General features: G+C 39.1%; 1 protein-coding gene across 1 annotated transcript in view; it reads right to left on the reverse strand.

The window, feature by feature from the left end:
• Window positions 1-14,505: 14,505 nt before the first annotated feature.
• The window catches only part of kitlga (kit ligand a), a 35,347-nt gene continuing 22,167 nt past the window's right edge, over window positions 14,506-27,685 (reverse strand). Inside the window, exons 4-10 of the mRNA XM_030426412.1 lie at window positions 27,482-27,634; window positions 26,627-26,807; window positions 23,202-23,249; window positions 20,012-20,109; window positions 19,671-19,780; window positions 18,506-18,572; window positions 14,506-18,373 (exon numbers count right to left, since the gene is read on the reverse strand). Coding sequence (XP_030282272.1) covers window positions 18,542-18,572; window positions 19,671-19,780; window positions 20,012-20,109; window positions 23,202-23,249; window positions 26,627-26,807; window positions 27,482-27,634 — 621 coding nt within the window. The 3' untranslated portion in view covers window positions 14,506-18,373; window positions 18,506-18,541. The remainder of the gene's footprint in view (window positions 18,374-18,505; window positions 18,573-19,670; window positions 19,781-20,011; window positions 20,110-23,201; window positions 23,250-26,626; window positions 26,808-27,481; window positions 27,635-27,685) is intronic.

Here is a 27,685-nt window from a genome sequence, read left to right on the forward strand (position 1 = left end):
TTACAAGACTACCAATACAAGTATACTGAAATATGTTCCCTGTAAACTTATATCATTTTAGTGGCATGTCTTAGCCTGCCAGGTTCATTTGAATGTTTGAAAAAACAATATTCATGTTGGCACGTATGAAGATCAAGTGGAAGATCTCTGTTTAACAAACAGGGTTGGAGCATGTTGTTTTGCGCAAAGTTGTGAATTTTCTAAATATGAAATATTATTACATACAGACTTAATTACTTTTGTCAGTGTTAGGGTTAAATCATTAAGATTTCCGCATTATTGGTGAATATCAGGAACACATATTTGAGCCATTGCCAGAGGGTTGTGGTGTGTCATTGAGTTTATTATCCATTGGCATGTGGTGTTGGCTGTGAAGGCTTTCAAGCTGTTGCTACCATTGTACAGTTGCACGCATTGTTGTTTCTGGATTAGACCAAAAGTGAATCCTTTTTCAAAGTGACTTTACTTGAACTGCTGTTTGTCAAATAGAGCACTTTGCTCTTAATTATATTCAGAGCAGTTATCTAAAGCAGAGCTGGTGGGGAAAAAGCACGACTGAAAACACATTTTTCAAAATATAAAAAAAACAACCTCCTTTTTGAACACATGTCCAAGTCGCATTCATGAGTACATAAGGGACTGATCCATCAAGTGCACTCAAGCAAAGATCCATCATGCTGGGGTCCAAGTTCAGCTGGCGTACAGTCACAAAAACAAAAAAAAGGGTCTGGTTGCTAAATGCTCGTCCTTCATCGGTTTGTGCAGCTGGGAGTTGTCTGAGGGAAAGGACAGGAAAGTGGCAGCTCCTGGCTGTGAGGTGCAACCCAGGGAGGTCATGAAAGTTGGTGTCGGGAGAGAGTCCTTAAGGCCATGTTTACCAAAGAGAACCACTTCCACAGTGGCTGGGGACTTTATAGGGTCATTTCCTGTACTAAAGTGATGCCCTCAGTCAGCAATGAGCCATGGATGTGATATGCCCTGCACAATCAAACCCTGGGATACTGGATATCTGCTTTGCTAGCATCCTGTCAACTTTGGTAAACACATTTTTAATCAAGAGAAGGATCTTGCTGAGCCTGCTTGTTTTGTTTTCAACACTGCCTGGATTGGAGTTCATACAACTGCTTTGACACAACTGTTGCCACGGGTACTATCTGATGACGTGCTTTTTTCTTTTTTTTCTTCTTTCACGTGTTATCACTCAAGGCCAAAGTTGTTTTAATATTTTTTCAGCCACGGTTCCTCATTCTGTTTCGTCGCAACCATGGACACAATCAGAATTTCTAATCAGCTTCCTCTTGCAGCACTAGGGGAAAAACCAAAGGCCCGCGTTTAAGAGCTTGAAGTCTTGAAGCTTCGATTTCTACCGGGATGTAATTATTTAACTGGCAGTCAAATCACTCATGGTCATGGAAGTGCCCTTGAACTAATCATTTGTTCTGGGTGAGTCCTTAAACTTGCACAGCATGATGGAGGAGACCTGTGTGACCCTGAGAAACAGTTGAGCCACATATCGCCCATACATGTGCTACTGGCTGAAGTCAGTTCACTTGTTTGAGTCAAGTCGCACACAGCACGTAAAATCATGCTTTCGTATGCCTATTCACTGTGACACAATTGCACATTCATCGTGACATGTCCGTGAACAATGTACTTTTCACAGCCTTCCTGTTGTTCCCTGATAGTGAAGATGAAATCATAACATTGGTCAGTGTGATGTATGTCCTTGATATCCACAGAACAGTTGATAAAGAACATTTATGGAAATCCCAAACCACTGGCCAAGTAAAACAAAATTTGACAGCCTATGTCTGAATTTTAAGCTGATAAAAAGGGATGTCAGTGACTGGACAAAATGTGGTGAAGCCACTTCGTATCGAATTTGAAATCCTGACAATAGCACCTCCAGTATGAAAAAAGACACCGTGGCAGACATTTTCTCAATACAAAAAACATCAAATGAAAAGGCCAGACTGTCCTCATCAGAAAAACAAACCATAAAGGTCAATTAGTAGAGCAGCTTATCACAACCCATATTTATGTTTCTTTTTGGGCTGTAACCTCTAGTGGCCATAGTAATTATTGCAGCAACAAAGGAGGAAGTCAGGTGTAGTTGTATAAAGAGCAACAAGATGCATGGGGAGGGATGTGTGGTCTTTAACCCATGGGTCGTATGTTACCTAACTGAAGATACATAACTAGCAGTTATTTGAAGCCAATATTTTCCTAAAGTCAAAGTCAAAGTCAGCTTTATTGTCAATTCTTCACATGTACCAGACATACAAAGGAATCAAAATTACGTTTCTAACTATCCTGCGGTGAAGACAAGACAAGACATACTTAGCACTCAATTAAACAGTAAAGTGCACAACAAATAAAGACAGTGCACAACAAATAGAGACGGACAGTAAATAAAGTAAAGTGCACAGTAGATGAAGACATTTTACCAAAAAAAAAAAAAAAAGTTCACAGTGTAGATGTGTTGAGCAGCAAAGTTATAATTGTTGTAATAGTGCAAAGACAGTCAGTCAATAATAGCAGCAGAAGTTTTCTGTTTGACATAAGTGGGCAGTGGCACATAGTGCAAGAGAGTCATTATGTGGGTCAGAGGATTCAGAGTCCAGAGTCTTTTCTTCTGGGGTGTGTGTGTGTGTGAGGGGGGGGGTGGACAGAGTTTTTAGGGGGCAGAGTTTTTAGCTTCCTGACAGCCTGGTGGATGGAGCTGGGGGGTGGAGAGGGGAGAGAGTTTAGCATCCTAACAGCCTGGTGGATAAAGCTGTTGGTGAGTCTGGTGGTGCGAGAACGGAGGCTCCTATACCTTCTACCAGAGGGTAGGAGGCTGAACAGATTGTGTACAGGGTAGCTTGCATCGCTCACAATTGTGGTTGCTTTGTGGGTGAGGCGGGTGGTGTATATGTCCTGCAGGGAGGGGAGTGGGGCACCAATGATCCTTCCAGCTGTGTTCACTATGCGCTGCAGGGCTTTTCTGTTGTAGTCAGTGCAGCTCCTGCCCCACACAGGATGCTCTCGATGGTGCCTTGGTAGAATGTGCACATGATGGATGGTGGTGCACTCGCTCGCCTGAGTTTGCGCAGGAAGTAGAGGTGTTGCTGGGCTTTCTTCGCAGTGTTGGTGGTCCAGGAGAGGTCCTTACTGATGTGCACCCCCAGGAATTTGGTGCTGTTCACTCTCTCCACAGCATCACCATCGATGGTCAGTGGCAGGTGTTGGGTGAGGCCTCTCTGGAAGTCGACAACAATCTCCTTGGTCTTGCTGACATTCAGTAGGAGATTGTTGTTTCTGCACCACGTGGTAAGAAGGTTGACCTCCTTCCTGCAGTGACTCTCGTCGCCCTTGGTGATGAGACCCACCAGAGTTGTGTCGTCCGCAAACTTCACTATGTGGTTGGTGGTGTAGGTTGTTGTGCAGTCGTGTGTCAGCAGGGTGAAGAGCAGGGGACTGAGCACACAGCCAGCAGTTATTTTATGTAAGTAAAGATAACTCATATATCTAGAGTTATTGTGACATGTGTAGTTATGAGTTAGCATTACTAATTCCATTTACTGAAGTGAAATGTAAAGAATTAGCTTTTTACACTTAAATGCAGCAATTCATTCAACTTATATAACGTGTTCATTAAATGTATGTGAATTAAGTAATACTAACTTAAATGCCTCTTGTATTGCTAAATCTTTTTACTTAAGTTTAATCAACTTTGCCTTCCAACTGAAATAACTTATTACATTCTAGTTGTGATAACTTAAAATTACATTTTGTCTACTCAATTCATTTGAGGAAACCGATTGCCTTAAACCAATCAAGTTACATGAACACAATGTAATTGAAAAATCTCTGATCCAACTTAAATTGTTTATTAAGCTGAATGCTGAACATTCATAACTACAAAACATTTCCATGTTCATTTCAAGTAGTCATTTACACAGCTTTACTTCTTTTTTATATATAAACATGCCATTTCTTTAGGGCAATATAAAACACAAGAAACACCCAGGCACAATATTAACTAACAGCAAGGAAGAATGTATTACTTTATGATTCAGTAGATATCGCCCTTGAGCACCAGCATTAAACCAAAACAAACTTCTGTTTGGCGACACCTCCGACACACTGAAGCCTCCAGCTCTCCTCCCTCGCATGAAGGAGTTATGAATTAGAACGCACCATAATTAAAACACCATTAAGCACAAGCAGAGGACAAAATTCATAGCTTCATATTGCACATAAATTGACACAGAATGACCGTGATTGAATGACACTTGCAAATAAGCAGTGAGTATGTTGTTCTTCTCTCTAGTCCTTGACTAAAACAGCTTTATACTCAAGGCCGTCCCGTCCATCGAAACATGATGTAAACACGGCTCAACAAGTACAGCCAGCGGGACTCGAGCAGACACTAAAACATCCTTTACACTACTCTTGCCAAGTATCACCAATTAGAAAAAAAATCACAAAGCTTCAGTCCCTCTGAACCTTGAACGAAAGGTTGTGATTTTTCTCTAATAAACTGGTGATACTTAGCAAGAGTAGTGTGTGGGATTTTTTTCTTTTTAAGGAACTAATTATCAGGAACAATACAAAACAACCAAGATCTTGATCATTTACTCCAGCTCATTTCTCAAGGCCTGCAACTTTGGTTTGAGCTGCTTTCTCCCTTCATCAAGATTTAGGAGGACAACCTGGATGAACTCAAAGAAAGCCTCTTAGCTTTTCAGGATAGCTCAAATGTAGAGCATAAATCAAACCAAACAAAACAACAAGTGAGTCAGTCCATGATCTTGTAGACATCACAACCTGGCCTTCCAGGATGATGGACACATGCTGCGGGTCAAAAGGAACTCCTGTCAGCACCTCATCTTCAGCGACCACTGCCATCAAAGCCACAGCTTCCTCCTGGGACACCTCAAACTCGTCCTGGGGAAGAAGTATGTAGCCTATTTGGTATGTGTGAGAAAGAATTTAAGGGTGTTTTCACATATGGTCCCCTTTAAGCAACCAAACTCAGTCCTCTGTAAGTGGACCAAAAAGTGGACCAATAGAAAAAGAACTCAGTTCTTTTTGCGTTCACATTGTGAGTTCATTACAAAGAGGACTGGGTTCTCTTTCTGGTCCAGTTCAGCCTTGATGGGGCCTCAGTCCCCTTTCTGTTCACACCTGGTCCTCTAGAGCTCTCAGACCCCCCAATGCACTGAATTCTGGGTAGTTTTCACTTGGAACAAAATGTCTGCTGCCATGCTTGCCCTCCTGTGTTTTCTGGTTAGATTTGTGCACATTCATCAGGAAAAATAGAGTAATCCAGATTACATATGTACGGTGGCCAACAAGAGCAAACGCGCAGCAACGGCCAAATATACATACATATACCAACATATATATATATTTATATATATATATATATATATATATATATATATATATATATATATATATATATATATATATATATATATATATATATATACATACATATATATACATATATATATATATATATATATATATATATATATATATATATATATACACACACAATACATTTATCAATATTCATATCATGCACATATTAAACCGTAATTATTGCATATGTTTACACAAGATTTTAATACAGAAAACTCAGAACAAGAAAATTAACAATTAAAAATAACTTATTTGATTATGAAACATTTTATTTCAACACTTAATACAATAATAATAATAGAAAAAGCTTGAAAGGAGTTGATTTAAACCAAAAAAGAGCCGTTATGATCACTGGTTACAGTCTGCAGATTACCTCCGCTGTCTTCACAGTCACCACACACGGGCTTGTGGCATTTCAAGTGTCACACGTTTGGTTCCGTTTGCAGCTCTTTCGGACCGGCACTGCCTGCGGTTCTGTGTCTGCTGCTGCGGTGGTTGCTTCTACTGCTGCCCACCTTGTGCCGACTGTCGCGGCACCTTCCCTCTCCATGTATTCTGCCCTCAGCTCCTCTGCCAGCTGCTGCAGGACTTTCCTCCCATCTGGTCCGGGACGTCCACGCAGTATTGCTGTTGTTGTAGTACATCACAGACTCTGGTTTTGCCTCCGCCCCATTAAAGGTGCCCACACCTTTGTGCACAGTGCTCAGGATGCAGACATTCTTTCTCGGCTTTCCCTGCTACAAAGAGTCGCATCTCTTCAGCACCGAACAGCTCCGCATCGCTGTTTCACGGAGGGGGAACTCCCGTTTATGTTTACGCATGGTGCCAACCAGGCGATATAATACAATTATAGATTAATTAACTTGCAAGTATATTCGCAAAGAAGCACAATAAATACGGAGTCTCGTTGTTAATGAGACCCTGCAAAATGATGTGCGGTCAATACGACCGCTTATGGCCGTAATAGGTCAAATATATGTGTTCTTTGTATTTTGTGTAATATATATATATATAGCGATTGAGGGGACTAAAAAGAAGACAGTCACGTGACAAATCTACGGCAAGCGAAGGAGGTTACAATACAGTGAAAAAAGCGAAGAGAACCCGGTGGGCTTTGTGTTCACATTGCGCAGATTAAGCGAACCGTACCACTGACTTTTAGCGAACCGTACTGAGAGGTTCGCTTTAAAGGGGTCTGAGTACGGTTGTTGTGTTCACATATGCGCAAAAAATGCTGAGCCATCGGTCTGAGTTCCTTTTAAGGGCTGAAAGGGACCAAGTGTGAAAACACCCTAAGAATAACTAAACTAATACATGTGTAACCCCTACCAGTAGTCCGGCAGATTAGTGAGATTATCGTTCACTTTGTGATACAAGCATCAAACTTGGCACAAATATTCTTTGGGAACCACTTTTTCCAAAAAGCCCGTTAGCCACGCAAAAAATCCAATATGGCCGCCAATTTCCAATATGGCCGCCATTGAAAGCCATTAGACTTGGTATTTGACCTGGATTGAGATTAGATAATCACATTTTGATAATCTTGATATTCAAATATAGGTGAAAGGATCTGAGCTTTTCAACTCTTCGATAAAAAGTCAACAAATTTGTTAAATTGTGAAGATAGACGGCAATGAATGTCAAAAATAACGCCTTTTTGTACACATTTTCCTTAGTTTAGTTAATTGTTTTCTCACTGTTTTTGGTATTTTTTTGTTTGTTTTGTTACATTTGATACATTTTATATCAATAGAAAATTTAAAATGAATGGGAAATGATCACTGGTTTGAACTGAACTTCACCAGGGCACACCTTCCAGGTTAAGAAAGTGCATGTTTTTCTTTTTTCATTCTTTTTTTTGTTTTTTGTTTTTTTGTATAGATTTTTTTATTTCAATAGAACAGTGAGGTTTGACAGAATGACAGCTTTAGTGATAATTTGCACTGTTCCTTCTCAGTGTTTCCTCAATGCTCCCTCCATCATCCAACCAGGATATGTCTAACCTGACTGGCAGCTGGTTGATTGCTTGAAAGAGTGGTATGTTTGTGGCAATCATTGGAATAACCATTGCTCTCATGGATAATGAGTTGGAGGAGATTTCAACTCTTCCTTTAAATCTGTCTGACAAAGACAACACTTTCTCCAGTCAGTTTGAGATGCAGAACTCAGTGGATTAGAAGCAGCCATTATGTGTAATAGTTGAGGCCGAGGGGCTATCCTTTTACCACCTAACCATACAAAATACAAAAGCACATTCAGATATGGGACACAACTAGGTTCAAACATCAAAGTGCCTGACACCTTGCCCGATCATTCATCTAGTGCGATCTGTACACCATCCAGGTAATTAAAGCCCCATTACCCTTGGCTCAGCTTTCCCGCGCTGGCACATCCTGTCAATTCAGGTGCGGCTAACTATATTACAACTAACTAAACTACTAGTTGGTGTATATAAAGGGCTAATTAGATAGCATTTGGGACACTAAGCTATACTTGCTATAACTACAGTTAGTAGACTACAACTATGCTAAGTACTCTAATTAGCTGACACTGAACCTCATGCTGAGTCTCACAGCAATGATGCCACCAGTGTGCCCTGGTTGCACTTTGACATCACGCCATCGGCACAATAAACTTAATCAGCGGTGACACTGGCCATTACTGATTTTTTGTTTGAGGTGTATTGTGGTGTTCTGGGATGCATATCAGTAGAAATAACGCCATGGAATAACTTCACTGGCAACCATGCTAACTAATCAATTACGTGCAATGTAATGGCTAGCAGCGAGCAAACTAACATCAAATATATTACAGCCTGATCTTTGAGTTGATCCAAGCTCACAAACAGTATTTCTGGTATGTGACAAATGTATTGTACTTCCTTTTCAGCTCACTACATGGGGCTGCATTATCTAGATATTCAACATTTAACCAAGTGTCCCAAATTTGACTAGTCAGAGCTGTATTTTCCACTAGCGGGAGCTAGCTAGGAATAAGTATGTCTGTATGGAGACTTATTATGATTCATGTAAACGCAGAACGTATGGTCAGGTCAGCGGTTTTTCAGGTGTGTTAGAGACACTTTTTTGACTGCCTCAAAAGATTTTGCATAATTGAAACTTCATGTGTGATAAAATTTTACGGAAAACTGCGAATTTCATGCCAGGTGAACCATTTTTGAAATATAAGTTTTACATTATCAGTGAGATAATTTGTATTCTTAAAAAACAGATGAATACCACCAGATACATGCAGCAAACAGATAACCCACCAGAACCATAGAACCTTTTAGTAAAAAATGTCTGTCAAAAATAAATGACTTTTTTTTTTTTAAACCAAGGGGGTGACATGCAGCAAAGGGCCCAGGGTTGGATTCAAACACAAAGCCACCGCTAGTCTATTGGCGCCCCCCATGAAACCTGGTTTAATGCATCAGCTTTTAATGAATTAAAAGTACTACTAAATGTACACATGCAGCTGTTGTAGCGGCATGGTAAAGGTGAAACTGTTGAATACTGCCCATGGTAAAGTCTGTAATGTCTCAGTAACTGTATTTTCAAGTTACTAGAAAAAACGCACAATTTACATTTCCACATTATTTGTTCCTGACAAATCAACTGGTGTAGGGTAAAAACGCCACAATTGCTGGACTTATTTAACCCGACTTTGACGAAAACATGTTCAAAAGACAGGGAGCTGAAGACTCATTTTAGGCGCTAAAACATCCTCGAAAAAATACGCACGTTTTGCTAGCTTACCAGTGTTAACTGTGAATAAAACAGATGACGAAACTCACCCATGGTTAGTTAAAAAGGCATGCGGTTATTAAAATTTTTCTTATTAAATTTAGAAAAAAAGTTTTTATTGATTTTGCAACCTAGCAGCAGTTGCTAACACTATATTCAAACTACATTCAATGTAAAGCACAACAGAGCAACATTACCTCAAGTAGACAATAAAACGGCTCCCGGCTTGGTAATGTGTTGAAAGTGATCCAATTTCGGTGAAAAAGCAAGGGTCCGCTGTCCCGGAGTTGATGCTTACGATGAAAATATGTCCAAAAATAGTCTCGGCTCCTTCTCCTCTCCTGGTCGCTGTGTGTGAAGGCCACGAGCAGCGTTGCCAGATCAGATTGACAGTTTCCAGCCCAATCACATCTTAGAACCCGCCTAATCCAATAAAAACCAGCCCTAACCACGAAGTTGCCAGACACCCTTGTGTGTGTGGGGGGGGAGACGCTCCTCGCCGTCAGCCGGGGTGGGGGGGGAAGAGAGACACTGGCCACGAGGTGAAACGTAGTCCACTGCTCACGTTGAAAAAAAAGAGCCAGGAAACGGGGTTTCCCAACTAAAAACAGAGGGCTAATTACAATCACCATGCAAAAACAAGTTCAAACTGTCCTCCTCTGTGCACAAAGACCACAACGTGAACTGGTCTGGCAGGATTACTGATATTGTTTTTGGTAAATGGGTTTCCCAAATGTAAAGATCTTGCGCCTGTTAAAAGACACACAAACTGTTTGAGACACAATCAAAAAAATAAGTTGAACGAAAATGTGTTTCATAAGCTTACTGACTCATGCCAATTTTCTGTGATTAACTTTAAATCTTTACACTGTGATCATTCAAATTATGTCACAGAAAATATTTGTTTTAATTGGGCATTGCATAATCAACAGAAATAATTATAAATAATAGACATAGCCATAAAAACATAAAAAATTACAGAAAGTGTAGCTTATAAAGTCTAATAAAAATTATATAGCTACACTTAAGTTTAATAAGTCAGTGGAACACACTGGAATAAATAAGTTGTACTTAAAATGTTCCATATTTGAGCAGCACTCAAAACAAAAGAGTTATTACATCAATTATTATTTTTCAAGTTCAGTTAATTCAGGTGAATGAGTAACCCCAACGAGTTATGTCTACTTATTTCTTTTAGTAAGATGTATTTTGGGAGTCAGTGTCAATCAACCTTTTCAGTTGTTTTATGTGTGAGGTTGTGTTAGAAATGGCAACACACAGTTGCAGTCAGTACCACAGTTTGTTGTCCAAATGTGCAGCTTTAAGAAAAAAAGTAAAATAAAAAGGCTCAATAACTAAGCCTTGTAGTATACCACACTTACTCAGTGATGTAGAAATCATGAACAAAGGACTCAGATACATTTCTGTCAGTCAAACTACACTGTAAACCCGAATAAGATACCAGAACTCAAAAGAATTGAGGCAATCGATTGCCTCAATTTTTTTGAGTTGATGAACTCAAAAGTCAAAATTCTCCAGAACTTAAAGGTTGGATGACTTGCTACTTTTGATAACCGTTAAATTAAAGTGCTCATTTAGCTCAACTCAAAAATTTGCAGTTAATATGACTTAAAGTTTTCTGTTAAGGCAACTAAATTATTTTCAGTTAATATGACTTACAGTTCCCAGTTTTCAAAACCACTGGAATAACTTCACAGAACTTTAAAAAATAAGTACACAACCACACCATTTTATGTTAAGCAAACTCAATGTTTATTAGTTTGTGCTGTCATTGTTTTAAGTACACATTAGTCACATATGTTGAGTTTGTTTACTTAAAAACATGTGATTCAAAACTTAAAATTTTTGAGGCAATTGACTGCCTCAATTACATTGAGTTTAACAAACTTAATATCTCTCTCATATAACTAAAATTTCTCTGATTCTAGCCTTCCAAATGTGTTCCTGGTCACTTTAGGCCCTAGGAAATAGATATTTTTCACAAATGTCTGATATTGACCAAACAACTAATCAGATAGTCAGGAAAATAATCAAAAACAATAATAAATAATAATACATAATACACAAATTAAATTAGCTTTCGTTATCAGCTATAAAAGTGCTTTTGGCGACCTGGCTAATTCCTTTCAGTGACGACAGAGATTCTCACAGGGTGGTAGTGAACTGGACTTGTATCATGGTCACTGATGACAGTAAGGAGGCCCACGGCAACATCATCAAGCTCTAGCTCATCAAACTCATCCTGAATGGATGAAAAAGAGACACTAATCACAAACTAACACATGGAACATAACAGATGACACACCATTTATCTTTATCACATATCCAGTTATATCTTCCTCAACTCTTAAGTCTTGACTTCTTGAAACTGGAAGAGAGAGATACAATGATGGGAAATACATTCATCACATATCAAAATATACTGTTATGAGCTTGGATCCTCTGAAAGATTAGGTTGTAACCTAGGTTAGCTAATGTTAGCTCGCTAGTTCTAGCAGCTGACCATTACATTTGTTGTAATTGGTTAGCTAGGGAGCACCATGGTGGCCAGCGGAGTTTTGCCTCTGCTGTAAACTTAGTTTATTACAATCCATGGCGTTAAATAAGTAAAAGTGAATAAATATTCAACTTCAAAACTTACAGTAAGTCCTGACTGCTGCCGCATAGGTCGAACTTTCTGTCTTCTGTTGCTTCCGGCCGCCAACAATCTCTGCAGTTCAAACTTTTCTTCTTCTGTGTTTTTTCAAAGAGAGGTAAGGAATCAGTGTAGTATGCTGCTTCGGAGGGTGAATCAGAGATTAACTCGAAATAAAACATTATCCCTGCAGCTGCTCAACACTTAAGTAAAAATAAAAAAACATATAGGCTAGAGTAAACTGATGCTTAAATAAAATACATTTTGTCCTCCACCAATGTCAAATGCATTGTAGACATTTGTCCCAATCGAATTGTTACTGTTTTGTTTACTGATTTTATTTATTTGGAGAAGCACTTTGAGATTTTATTGTATTTTAGCATGTGCTATATAAATTAAGTTTATTTTTGAATAATCCCTATTTAAAACCATAGAAATAACAGGACTTTATCATTCTTAGCATGTAATAACTTAATTCTATTAAGTTGTGCTTAAGTGATGTTTTTAAGTTATGCTCACTTAAATACAAAATAGTTCCATTTAATCAAAAATTATTAGTCAAAATTACAACTTGACATAATAAAGTAAGTAGAACTTTTTCTAAAACTTTGAGTATACAGTACTTAATCTATTTAATTACTTTGAACGTTCCGGTTTACAGTGTAGCAAAGGACAAGTCCAGAACAGCCTGGAAATGCAGCAAAAACATTTCCATAATGCTGCACTTGACTTAAGAACCACTTCTGAGCATTAACATTCTTTGCAATCACCACAAAGGTGGCCTGATGAAAAAGATGCACACAATTTGTTGTTTTATCATATTCCTTTCACCAGAGTTCTCCAAATTGTTCTCCATTAAATTAGTTATTTGGTGTCAACTGTGTTTGTATAGAGCAGGTTCGGGACATATTCTATCTATGGGAGGTCTATCATTATATCCTTCAGCTCATTATGAGCTGTTCAGTTCTTGTTGATGTCAGCAAACTTTCACTATAACTAAGGTAAAGCATAATTTACTACTATCTGTAGAAGCGGTCTTCCGACCACGACAATGAAAGCAAAACATTTTGAACTGGCTTTATGAGGTTAATTGTAGAGGGATTCAAAATGTGATCAGTACTTATAAATTTACAAAAGATTTTATCAAAATATAGTATAATATATCCCTAATCATTGAAGAAGAAGAAACATTATCCATGAAGGTATGAAACAGATTAGATGTAGAAAGTAGTACAGTACTGGCACTCGAAGAGCAAAAGTCACAGCATGCCACATTCTTTTCTTGTAAGAAATACAATTTATCAAAACTAAGAAAAATCTCTGTGTTTATGTTGAATTCTAAGAGTGGAAAAGCAATAAAATACTCAAGGTTGTGTTAAGCTGTGTGATGTTGGCAACATTGTGAGGTTGTGTTTGACAGGAGGCTGACTAAAGCAAGTATCTGTTATTGCTTTGTTAAACCATGGTCAAGAGGGGTCAAAAGGGACTTGCATTTCACAGTTATATGCTTCTGGGAGAGATGAAGGGTGAGAAAGATGTGATTTACCACTTTTTAAGAGAGAGCATTGTTCTCTTTATTAACTTACCGACATGACTCATGACACATTGTTCTTGGCAGCTTTTTCCCAAGTTATCCTTGGAGCTCAGTGTGATTTAGTGAATGAAATGTGACAACTTAAGAAAATTAATCTAATAAGGCAGTCAAGTGGAAAAAAAAGACCTTAAAAAGCATATTGCTGAGGAGGAAAAGCTTTTGTTGGACATGGTCTAAATTCTCATTACTGGATTTTGGAAAAAACTAAACAAAACAAAAGTTTGTTGAATAGTCTTAAATCTCTGGTAAGGAAGGGCTATATTTTTTCTCTCCGCAATGTGAAAAAAAAAAACTGGAATATAAAATTGTTGAAAATAGAAAATGTTACCATCAAACCAAACAAAACAATAGAGTAAATAGCCAATACTGCAATAACAAAAATACAAATTTAATTTTACTGTGCATGTGAGAGACTCTTCCTTGAGTTCAATACACTTAAATAAATAAATAGTCTGTCAATTTGTTTTTTTATTATGAGCTGGCTATGGAGGCGGGGGTAAAGCTGGTGTAGCTTTCCCTGCTGATCAAAACCGACGTACTCAAAAAATGTGTATCAAAAAAACCCGTAAATCAGATTAATTTATGTAACATCAGACAAACTTCTCTTGTAAATACGTCCTGGAAAATGACAACTGTGTGAAATATCCTTACATATCAAGAGGCAATAAAGCTTCAGCAGTTAGCATTTGTGTTAATTTGCCTTACTTGTCATTGCATGTCCTGAGGCGTGACTTTTGTGCACATCGCAATGTCAATGCTGAAACTTAATATTGTTCAGCCCCTACTGATGCAAGGGGGCCAGGTTTTTGTTGACTTGACTACAAATATAATTTAACCAAGTTTGCAAAAATATTGGTGGGGACAGTTCTGCCCTCTTGAAATATTGGTAAATGCAAACCTATCCCCCTGGTTTAACTTGCGGTTTGAAACTTGTAGATTTCTTTCCCAGGGGCAGTTACATGTCTGCAGCTGTGCTATTTCAGCTAAAGCAAATGTTTTCCGCATGAGTGTGCCCCAAGTTTGATTCCCACTTTGAAAAAAGAGAAAGGCTTGATTAATTAAGTACGAAACAAAATAACAAACAAACCTATAAATAACAGTTGAATACGTGTACTTTATTCATATCTCATATATGTTTCTTTACATTTATACAAAAATACAGAATACAGTAGAGTTTTCACCCAGAATACCAACTGGGCAATAATTACATTTGCTTTTTGGCACCCAGACTTATTTCCTGCCTAGAGCCATTTGATTCACCCACTTATGTGGGAAGGATTTGATCACACGAGCCCATAAGCACTGTTCAGGATGCAGCTCTGCTTGCTCTCAGACCACACAACAACCCACATAGGAACAGTATTTAAGGGCAGTCATTCTCTCGACTAATGCATGAAATCGCTTGGTTTCTGGCCTCCATGCATCAGACATACACACTGTTTGAGGCTCTCGCAAGGACAGGAAAATGGGAGACCATGTTTTAATTTTTTTTTTTTTTCACAGCTTAGACCTGTTGCAGCTCATGATATTCCTAGACTATTTATAAAAGCAACTTTTGAAAAGTATACCTTGTTTGTGTATGGCTCAATTAGCCCTGTGTGTATGTCAGAATACTGGGCACTGCATGTAATAGTCTTCATGTAGAGAAGCAAAAGCTAAAGAGTAACAGGTCTAAACTGACAGACAGATAGTATGCTCGAATATTGTTCAACAATGCATTTTTGAATAGAGATAATTGGTTAAAAGCTTTAAAACAGCCGTATTTTACCACACCAGTTATTAAAGATATTCCTGTTAAAGTACTGTTGCTGTGGACTATATGAACACCAATGTGGTATACTCATTCTAACACAGACTTAGCTATAACATGCCATAGAGAATATGGCACAGGTAATATGTTGCCATTAATAGTGATAATAATTATGAGTTTTATTCAAAAATGCATTTTTGAATAAAAAAAAGGTTATCTTGCAGTTCAACACAACAAACAATACTTTACCACACCAAAGAATTCCAGCCATTGATGCTGAAAGGTACTGTTGCTCTGAACTATATGAACACCAATGTGGTATACTGTTTTTTTTTTTTTCTTTTTTCTTTTTCAAACACAGATTCAGTTTTGCACAATATACTCTTGGGTCCAATAAGAAAATTTTCCCAACAAATAGTCCCAGTAATACACATGAAACAAGCAGAGTTACCAGTTGAAGTGTTTTCCTAAAGGTCACAAAGGCTAAAATGTAACGCGTGGACAGAAGTGTCACAACCACCGCAGTTTATTCTTTTCCAAAAAGATTGTCTGGATCATAACTGGGCACAGGTCAAGCAGACTAAACTGGTATAAAAAAACAGTGTGATTGGGGATCATATCTGCTGGGTTACTGTGGTGAGATTTTTCTAATCTGCCTTGTAATAATCTCTCCACTTCTCTACCGCAGGGAAATATAGACAGGCTTTTGACATTTACACACGGAGTCAATCACACTAATCAAACAAGGCACAGAACCAAGAATGGACATGGTACAATGTAAGACCACAAACATGATAGAAATACTCAAGCTAGATACAGAAACAGATGTTTGTGTCCTGCAATGATGCAATTGTCAGCTATTCACAGCAGGGCAGCCTGATGGGAAAGGTCACAGCCAGCGTGCCCTGTCTACACTCCTACCTCTTTGACTGATTGTCATTAATACTCTTGATAATGATTTAATACCATTCATTATTGATCTACGTCACTTTGCCATTGGGCAAGGCCTTGTGGGAGTTGACCCCTACTTAGATGTTTTCAAACCCTTTTCTCCTCATGGCTCTGATAAAGATCTGTTATCACTGAGACAGGGAGCACCTCCAGCACTGAAACTTATCACATCTCAATGTGCATAAGATAAAGCAAGCAGGGGAGGGGCACATTGATTTAGCATTGGAATGAGCCTGAGGGCTTCTGCTGCTGCTGTAGTTAGATACAAGTGGATTGAACAACCTCGTGTCAAGTGTTTGTATTACTGACTACCAGTAAATGATCCCCTACTCTTCACATGGACCCTTGTATATCTGAAAGAAACTCTAAAACTCACCACTCAAAAAAAAAAAGACTTTGAAAGTTACACCATTGTGTGACAGTTCAGTTTGTGAAGGAGATGACAGTGCACTTCCTTCGACAGTGTATTATGGCGCAACTTTAAGGCAAAATCGATATTTAGTTCTGCATGGCATTCCCATGTGGCAAGCTTTGTGGATCGTGAAAACAACTAAGGTGTGTGTCCGTACGTTTCACCACCAGTGGAATCATCCTTCAGCACTTCATTAGCATTTGAGTCTTGATAAATGCGCTAACCAGCTTTGTCAGATTTTCTTTAATGGGTTTTATTATGCAAGCACAACACTGATACTGAACAAAGGCAAAGTCAGTGTGAACAGATTACACCATGTGAGTTAACAGTCAAGGTTAATGGGTTGGGACTGTGAATATATTTGGTCATTCAGTGAACAGTCAAGATTTAATAGCTTAATTTAAGATTTTATATCATAAAGTATTTGTATATCGATTCTAATTATTTTCTGAGTTTCTTCTTTTTATACATTATACACAGTGGTTTAATTGGTTTTCCTCTCAGAGAGGAATGGCCATCCAAAATCTCACCTGTAACAGCATTTGCCTTGCGAGCATAAAGGTAAGATAAGTAAAAAATAAAGGCAGTGTTGAGCTAACATTTACTATGGGAGACCCATCTTTGTCTTACGTGTGTCTGACACCTACGCTCTGAATTAACTTTTTGAAAAAAAGAAAAAAAAAAGAAAAATCCTGTATCCACAGAAGTCATCCCTGATACTCGTGAGCAGAATGTCATGGCAGATCTCAATGGTCTAAATGTACGTTAGTCAAAGCAGCATATCTTGCATAACTGTGTCTTTGTTTCCTCTCCATGTAATCCATTCACACAGCCTAAATCAATCATCATATACCGACAACAAAATCATATGAGGAAATGTAATTTGTTTACGACTGTGTTTTAAGGGTTCATGACGTGTTAGTATACAGATTGTTCTTTAAATGTGACCCATTAGTAGAGGTGCTCTTTAATGATCTCTTAAAACATTTCCAGCAGCAGCTCAGTGCCGCCATCAATAAATAAATACATCACACACCCCCCGTGGGTACATGCCTATAACCAGACAATGTGACTACACCTTGGAACTACAATGTTTTACATTATATTCTTTGGGAAAACCCAAGACTGAGCTGTTGAGGATGTGGTTAACGTGAGGGTCACCGGAGGTAGTAATTCATGCCTCAGTTCATATAAGAGATTACCAGTGTCAGTCACTCTCTGCTTTGCTTGTTTCAAGATGAACTGGTGGGCCCAGAAACACAGGCAGACTGTAGTAACACACTGAGTGAGAAGCAAAGTTTTCCCCAAAGAGTTTATGATGCAGCAGGGACGGAGCCTGTGATGAGTCCACCTCTTTATGCGCTCCCGTACTCTTACTGCTGGGATTAGGGGGGTAGGGGCGGAGGAGGTGGATATGGATCGACGCTGCATCTCTCTCACACTCATTTTTTTATAATGTATAGTATAACGAACTGCTCAAGTGGCCCACAGTGCAACCGGGCCACCGAGATCCCTCCCCTCTCTCCCGATGGCCAGTCTGACTGTGGGTGGACGATTTGCGGGAGCCAGAGAATCCAAGTGGGGGTGTGGTACGGGTGGTTTCTCTCTGCTAAAATCTCAGTCTTTTTCAAAAGCATGGGTTTAATGCAGGCTTACAAGAAAGGCAAGCTCATCCATTTGGTAGCAGGCGTGGTTTAACCAGAAGAGTGGTGGCTTTGTGAATCTGCCATCGTGAATCTGGAGAGCAGTCAAAAATGAGCCTTTTTACCTCGGAGATCTCATTATGGAACTAAGCTTCATGTTTGTTTTGCATCACCTTTTGACACCAACAGGAGAAAAGAGTAGAGCCCTGTGGAGAAAGTGTGAAAAGGGGTTTTAGAGCTTGGAGTCACACAAAGATTCAAACAATATTTTCTTTATTTTCTGAAATTTCCAAGTTTTATTTTGTCACTCTAATTTAGCGCGACGTGAAAAATCTCACCAATTACGCTGAAGAACATCGAAGGGTAGAGAAGCATTACACTGTTTCAATGACGTTCAACTTGTTTCTGTAAATGGAGGGAGAGATAGAGAGAGAAAAACATCAGACATTTTTCAGCCTTCGACTCCCACAGCTGACACTGACTGATGTGCAGAAGGAAGAGGTTAAACCTCTCAGGGTCACTCGCTGTCGAAAACTAATCCCATTTCCGTGCTTAATGTTTTGCTTGGGAATTCCTGCAAAGTAAAAGCTTAGCTCGTTAGGACGAAATGATTTAAGAATTCACTTTCATCCAAGCAGGTGTTGAGAAGTGTACAGTGACAGATTCTTTCTGCGAAGGAAGTACCTCTCATATTCAGGGCCAGGTTAACCTCCTGGGCAGATATGTGAAACCTTATTTAAGAGGTATGACTTGTAATTTAGTAGCATTCTTTCATGAAGTTTGGGGACTTTTTTTTTTCAATTGACAACCATTCAACGACACTGATAACACCATCAGGGCTATTTTGGGAACATCTTAAATATTTTAAATAGCTTGTTAGGATCTTCTTTTTTATATTAATCTTCTGCTTCTGTAGGGTTTGAAGAATGCACAAGGTTGCTAAAAAATATTTAAACAAAATTTCCATTGCATATCTGTCATCCCGAAGTGCTCTTGCTTTTTTCTCCAGTTGTGATACTTATTCTTTGCTGACTTTATTTTGGCAACTGGCTACATTTTATAGCACTTTTATCTGCAGTACTTTAAAGGTGCAATACGTCAGAAATGGCCACCCATGATCAGAGAAACCGCTAACCGCACGGCCAACTGTGCTAACAAGCTAATGACAGCTACGTCTTTGACATGATGTCAAAACTAGTGTTTCATCACATTCTGTTTTTTTAAGTTACATCTTGAATTGTTTTTACTAAAATTCTTACATATTGCTCCTTTAAGGTTTCTTGCAGCTCACTCATCCATGTACACCACTCTGTTTCTCCGATGCTCTGATCAAGTGCTAGCTTTTAAGTGCGCTTAAAATGATGCATCCATATCACAAAATCATTGAGAGAAAATACTCAAAAAGTGATGTTGTAAAGGTTCATGGTGATTCAACGTGCCATATCATAGGCAAATGAAAAGATTCCTGTTAAAATGCTTGTGAAAGAGAAAAAGGCAGCTCACTTTTCTGATATTTCAGCATCTAGTGGAGGTGCAGTCCCTTCTGTTCCCGTGAAGAGTCCATCTTCTCCAGGATTCTGATGAAGATCCTGCTCGTTCCTCCGTGATCGGACCTGTTTTTGGGGGCAGAAAACAATTTTTCCAATGCCAAAGTTCCCACTTCCAGCTCGAATCAACACAACTCAGATTAATACAGTCTGCACAGCATATGCAAGGAGTTAAAAGGCAGTCGCCGGCTGTCATAAATTCCTTGGAACACAGCGGTATCTCCTGACAATAAATCCGACAATATCTCAGCTAAGGAAGTTAAATAGCTTTGTGTCAGAGGTCCAAGGTCAGCTTACCTTCCACACGAGCAGGAATACCAGAGCTAGGAGTGGAATGAACAGTAAGGAGAGAAGGCTTCGCTCCACCACCTCAGGCAGGAAGTGCTGGTCGTGATCTGTGACAGGGAAGAAAAACAAAATATCACTTTCTCCCCTCGGTTTTAGAAACAAATCCTCACTAAAGAGACTTCAGTTTGTTTTTTATGCCTGTTACAGCTGGGCTCTGTTGAGTCCCTCCATACATGTATTTAAACATCCAAAAACACTCATACATGTATTTAAACATCCAAAAACAATCTGCAGCGGATAATATATTTTCTCCTCACTCAAGGTCAAGGTCAAGGTAAACTTTATTATCCCACAAGTGGGAAACTGTTGGTCGCCATTGCACATTACAAACAACAACAGGACAGACCAAATAACAAGAACATGAAAAGACATGACAGGCATGTGTGAATAAATAAAATAATTGAATGTTCATTTGAAATAGTTTAAAATACTTAGGAATTGTTTTGTCTAATGTTGTACAGTCTAATTGCTGTAGGCACAAAAGACTTATTGTACCTTGTGGTCCTAATTTTCCTCTGCAGGATTCTACCATTTGGCCTGCTACTTCTTAAAAAAACAGATACTTGGTCAACTCCAATGATCCTACTGGCTATTTTGCAGTTTCTTTTGATCCTGAATATACATGTTTCCAAAGGCACAAATAAGACCGAAGGATAAGACACTCTGCAAGAGAGATTTGTAAAACATCTGAAGAAGGCAGCTATCTATCTGAAAGTGTTTCAGTTTCCTAAGAAAAAACATCTTCTTCTGCAATTTCCTGGTCTTATTTTGTGCACATTCTTTGAATGTCAGTTTGTTATCAATTTCAACACCCAAATATGTATATGTTGAGACCCGCTCTACTACTTCACCACTAATATTTGAGGGCGGAACTATTATTCCTTTTTTGTTAAAATCTAAGACCATCTCTTTTGTTTTCTTTGCATTAACCACAAGGAAACTATCTGTACACCATTTCATAAAACCTTGCATTTCCCTTTCAAAACCCTCTAGGGATGCAGGGTTAGACTTTAAAAAACCCACTAATGCTGTATCATCAGCATATTTAAAATAAGTGTGATCTGAGGAGGCTGCTTGACAGTTATTAGTGTATAAGGTGTATAAGATAGGGGACAGGATGCACCCTTGTGGTGCCCCTGTGTTTATGGCTTTTAGGGATGAGACGCATGAATTGAATTTGACTCGTTGACAACGGTTAGTCAGAAAGTCATAAATCCACAAAACTATTCTTGGATTTACCCCGAGGTGTACCAATTTCTTTACCATCAGGTGCGGTTGGATTGTGTTGAAGGCACTGCTGAAGTCTATGAACACAATCTTGACAAGACTCTTTGCCTGTTCAAGGTGCTCATATATGTTGTTTGTCAAGGTCAGCAGTGCATCTTCAACCCCTCTCTCCGCACGATATGCAAATTGGTTTGGGTCTAAAAGTGGTGAGACCTCACATAAGAGCTGTTTCAGAATAATTTTTCAAAACATTTCATTACTGTAGATGTAAGGGCAACCGGGCGCAGGTCATTAAATTCCCTGGGTTTGTTGTTTTTGGGTACGGGCACGATCAGAGATTTCTTCCCACAGACAAGGAACTATGCCAGTGTCTATTGACAGCTGGAACAGTCTTTGAAAGGGCTGTGCCAGCTGATCTGCACACATCTTTAATGTCCTGCTGCTAATACCATCAGGCCCACTTGCTTTACGGGGATTTACAAGTCTGAAATAAGACTTGACATCATCTATAGAAATGTCAATGTCCACACACTTCATACCACTGATTTCTTTATGAACCAAATCCTGTTCAACCCTAAAATCATGTATGTCAAATCTACAATAAAAATCATTCAAATCATTGGCCATATCAAGTTTATTATCCACTGCCATGAGATATTTTTTAGGCTTGTATCCTGTAATTGCCTGAACCCCCTGCCATGCTCTCCTAGCATCATATCTAAAGAAGCTTTCTAATTTACGTTTATATGCTGCTTTACATTCTCTGATAATACTTTTTATGTTTTTCTGCACTGTCCTTTTCTCTTCTCTGTTTCCACCTGATTTAAACAGTCGCTTTTTTTTGGTTAAGAAGTTGTTTTCATTCTGGGGTTACCCAGGGCTTGTTGTTGGAAAACATCTTAACAGTCTTTTTGGGAATAATTGCGTCCTCGCAGAATGTTATGTACCCAGAGATGGCAAGCGCCGCGTCATTGACGTTTTCAGTCCCGTCGGTCACTACATTCCAGTCCGTGCGCTCCAGACAGTCTGGATCTTAATTGTTTATGTTTCACTGCAAATGTTTTAGGTCTATCCCCAGTGTCTGAGTTCTCGAGATTTTAACTTTCAACTTCAAATTAATTTCATATTGAGCCATGATTGACACCCAAAATAGATGCAAGGTCACATAATCACGCTGCGACATACACGTCATCAAACTTATATTTAACCTGAGCACAGAAAGCCTTTAACAGATGAATGAGAAAAACAGCCTTATAGTGTCAAACTATAGCCTACATCAGTCTATAGCCTACATCAATCTACACAGTGAAGTGTAAACATCCGAGTGAAATCATAATTTTGAGTGGAGGGGGATGTTAAGGTTGCATTTAATTACTATGTTCTTAAAATCAATCCATGCCGACATAGATTCATTCATAATTCCAGACAGCCACATCAGCTACTCTCCGTTTTACAGGTCGAAAGCGCTCAGTTACACTAGCGTGCGAAACAATACGATGCTTACCTTAAGGTAAGAGGTGTTTATTAAACTAAGTTTACATCACGGTGGGATTTTTGCAGTAATTTAGTTTAATCAATAAATATTCAAAATAAATAAAATTAATGTTGGTTCATTGACATGACTGGGACATCCATTCACTGAAATAGAGTAACTTTTGAAAGTCAAGTAATATATGTAAGGGTCTTTTTTGGAGCACACATAGATAAGACACGGATGAGGAATTTACCCTGCAGAGTGTTGTTAATCAAGTAACAGCGGCTCCAGGGGAATGGGGGTGTTTTGCTCTAGAATGTGGCGGAATAATGTAGCTGGCAAAAGCTACCACTCTGACACACCATCTGGACTGGTTTTACAACCCAGTCACACAAGTGACACTTGTTTTCTCAGATGTACTCAGAATTGCAAACTTACGCGGTGTGCAGCCTGTAGCGCAGTCTTTGGTGCTGGACGTGACTGTTTCTGTGGGAGCAAAACAAGAGGAAGAAGAGGCGAATAGGTGAGTTTGTGGTAACAAGAGGATACGAGCAAAAAAAAAAAAAAAACAGGAGGAGGGCTGAAAAAAGGGTGGAGTGATAGTGCTGTATGGTGAAAACATTTCATTGTCAAGTGCTAAAAAGTCAACTCAACGCTGCCTTTTTTTACCCCCACCCCCACGCACACACATAAAAGATCTGATCCGACCACTCTGGCAAAGAAAAGCAAAGCGCTTGGGAAGATTGGAAGATTGCTCTGTAATCAACACGTATACAATCAGGTTTCGGCCCTTTTCTTCCTTTTCACATAGGCTGCCTGGGGACATCTTCCCTCAGTCCTGTGACTCAGCCATGTCTCAATGGGCCGTCTAAGCACTGAGACCGTTTTGAGTTTTTATCTCGCAAAGTTCTTGTGAAGAAATAATGGTTCCTGGATTAAAAGCTTCTCAAACCGGCCGCTAGAGATCTGGCCTAAATAGAGCCAGCTCACAATAGCCCAAAGAGAAGAGAGCTGGTCGGAATGTTGCTGGTTTGAATCTGTTCAGCAACTAAGAAAATGTCTGTGGGAAGTGTGACCTACATCAGCAACTGCCGCTAATTGTTTTCCCAATAAAACACTTTGAAGGCATAAAAAGTCGGTTAACCCAAATCGCAAACACACTCATTTTTAGATGAGGTTTTGTGATCTGGGACTTTACAGCCACCGCAGTATGGTGCTCTTGGAGGGAAATTTAACGCATATGAATTCTGGAAAACTAAACGGTAATGTGTCTTCCCAGAAACTATTTTCTGGTCGAGCTGGATAATCAACAGGCATTGAGAAAAACAACTCCTTTTTTTTCTGAGGGAACAGTCCCTAAAAACGGTCGCTGCCTAGTCATCGGTATAAAATGTAAAAAATAAAATCATTTTACAATTCTCCAAACCGAATATCTTTAAATGTGTTGGTGTCGTATTTGATATCAACAACTGTACAAAACATGTCAAACCACTCTCACATTACGTGTGTATAAGATGTAAGTATGAGTATGAGCTGACTTTCAAGTCAGGAGGTGGAGGGGGTGTAGTAGTGTCACAGTTGGGTGAGATGGTAGCAGGGTCCTGCTGGATGACATATTTTTTTAGGCTAACCCGAAAGTTAGCATCAAAAAGCCTATGGGAATTTTCAATTAGATTATCGCTGAAAATAAGGTTTGTTGAAAACACAAGTTTATGCTACGTAAACGTTTTGCTCAGCAAGATAATCACCACTTATTGTATAATTTTTGTGTGAAAATGTGATCACCAGCAGCTAAAATCCTAATGTTGGGCTATAACTTCAATGTGAGCAGTACTAAGCAACTTACTACACTATGCTATACACACTTCACTATAAATTGACCAATCTACAAGCTGTAATGTTAAAATCAGAAGAGTTGATCTCCATGTTCTGTGTTATTACAGTCAATGTCCCCAACAACCTTAGCAAACTCCTTTGCTAACAAGACGCGTAAACACTATAATTCAAATGCGAGGTATTAACTGACATTTTTTATGGTGTCATGATGAACATCTCTTAAACTTGTGTTAACCACAGAGCTTATTTAAGGCTTTTCACAAAGAAACCATTTACTTCGAGAAGAGGAAATGGAGGTGCTGAACTGTGAACATGTTTGCCGGGTTTCAGTACTCTATTGGACTTGGGCGTAACGTTTCCAAGCCAGAGACCATTGTTCCAGTGTTTTAAAATTAAGCGTGAAACCACTGGATATTTCTAACGAGGAACAAGGGACCACTGAGTTTATGAGACAAAGGTTCCTTTTCAAGCTGTGTTTGTGTCGATGAAAGGTGTTTTACGCCAAAATGTGATCTTTTTCTAACCCTAACCAAGTGGATTCTGCACCTAAACCTAACCAGACCATAAGCACAGCACTATCATGACACAAGATTCAAACTTGACCATAGCCACAAGAAACATAAGTTGCAACATAAAAAATCTATAAATATTACATAAGTTTCAACATATCCATGGTTTGCGGAAATGTACACTGCCAATATTCATTCTTTTGATTCGGTTCACTGCCTATGAGTGTTGGCATATATCTCTATGAATGAACAAGAAGTTAGAGATACAATATGTGATTTCTTTGACCTTTTGAAAGCTTGACTGTTCCACAGTAAAATTTGATATTCTGCTGGTATTAATGTGAGGAAATATTAAGCAACGCTCTCAGGATTATCTACTGTTGGCTGCCGCAATCACAGAATGTGTTGTTGGCTGCCGGATCTTTCTCCTGACAGATTCAAGAAGCCAGCTTCAGTCCAAACCCATCTGTGCTGTGAAACACTCACTGACTTGCAGACTCTTATCTCCGAACTAACTCTTAAACAGAAGTGGTGTAATTAGCTTCACTGACATCTGTACTCTAACCAGTAACAGTTGTGAGGACACAGTCTTTGTGGCTGTTCTGTGCAGTGAGACTTTTGTTTATGTACTCTACAACACAACTGGGCCCCATCCCGTCCAATTTGTCAACACCCTGTTGTTGTACTCTGCCAAATAAAATATTGGCGTTAAGTTCCGACCCTTCCAAAACCACATGAAGAGACAAATCGAAACTCAGCGTGGTGTCGAAACATCAGCCCTATCCAGAGAAAGCGGTCAGATCTTTTCCCACTCATTTTATTACAGGATCCCTTGGCTTAAAGCATAACAAACCAGATGGGATGGATGTGAGTGCCCATCATATAGTTTGTTGCACAGACATTAATATCTGGTCAAGGTTTCAGGTCATACCATGTACATCAAAGCCTCTCTTCACAGCAGGCAGATCTCACAGCTGTGTCTGGTGTTTTTTTTAAAAATGTATTTGTTTTTGTCTCTCCATCAGCTTGTCTCGGCCAATGCTGTCATCCCAGAGAAGATTGACAGCATAGGTCCTTGTGATCAAAGGAAACCATATTCTGCCCAACTTTCAGCCAAACATTGATAAATCCCAACTGACAGGGTTTATAGTAGAGTTGTAAAACTGGATAAAAGTACTGCAACATGCCGGCAGAACATCACTGAAAACTATCTGTCTTTTTGACAGAGACCTAAAACACTAAGCATTCAAACCTCAATATATTTTCTCTTCAGAATTTTCCTAATCAAATCAATTGATCGGCTAAATGTGTCGGCACCAATGTACTGTATAAGTAAAGATGGCTAGAGTCGTTCTCATATATTTTAAAAGTTTAAATTATGATGATCAATCAAAGGTACAGTCATTGATTCTGAGGAAAGACTGCCAAACAAACTCACCCTTTTGTCTTATGCCAAGTTACCAATATCAAACCTGTTAACAAAAACAACAGGCAGGCCACATATAAATAAATGTTTACCTTTTGAATATTGTTCTGTTGTTGTTGTGTGTGGTGTGGTGGGACAGGGAGGAGGATCACAGTCATCTGAATCTTCTCTATTCTGTGCAGCTATGAGGAAGTCTTTGACGAAGTCAAAGTACCGCGCTGTCTGCCACCTCTCTTCCCTGTAGTGGCACTCAAAATCATACATGATCAGATCCTGCAAGGACAAATACACACAAAAAAAGGCACGCTTATCTTCAAGACGTTCATTTCAAGAGGTGTAGATGAAAGGATTGACTGACATTTACGGCGAGATCCATGCCAAGGAAACATAGAGACGTCTCTTTCGGAGAGATAAAAATATCAAAAGAAATTTTTGGGTAGCTGGTCGGGCTCATCTTGCGATAAACATGCAGTGGCATTGTAGTAAAGGTTTGGAAGTTGTTTTTGTCGGTCATGCCAGCTACATAAAACCATAGTCTGTATGTCTACGTTGTAGGGAATGTATGTTCAATTCCAGCACACCACTTGGCTACAGCGGTAACGACAAAGAACCAATCTGGATATTCTGTCATACTGAACAAATCAAATTTCGTTTTACTAGTGTCAACGATGACAATTTATAGTTTTCTTTAAATATTTGAATAAAGGCTGCAAAACATATGTTAAGGCTGTATGTGCACCCTGTGCTGATTGTCCCTTTTCCCCTCCTGTCCTTTCTAGCTCTACATCTTGATTGCTCAATGAGGTGCACCTAGCCTGAGAGAGACATTTCATTGTGATGGCGAATAAAGACACACAGCTATTTATTTTACCGAACACTGATAACTGTTTTCCATCTGTTCTTGGACACAATCATATGTTCATGGTGCAGCAATGATGTGAACTTACCAGAGTCCCCAAGTTGAGCCGTAGTTCTTGGAGCATTTGGATGAATATGCTAATATCTTTTCTGTTGGATGAAATGTTTCCAAACTTATGTGCTAAATCTTGTAAACTTTCCTCCAAGTAGAAGACGTTTAATTTCACCCAACACATCCCACCCTGGAAACAAAAGAGCAGAGACGGTATGAAACAAGCAATGGCAAGAACATT

Source organism: Sparus aurata, chromosome 8, assembly GCF_900880675.1.
Source record: "Sparus aurata chromosome 8, fSpaAur1.1, whole genome shotgun sequence".
NCBI classification, from domain to species: Eukaryota; Metazoa; Chordata; class Actinopteri; order Spariformes; family Sparidae; genus Sparus; species Sparus aurata.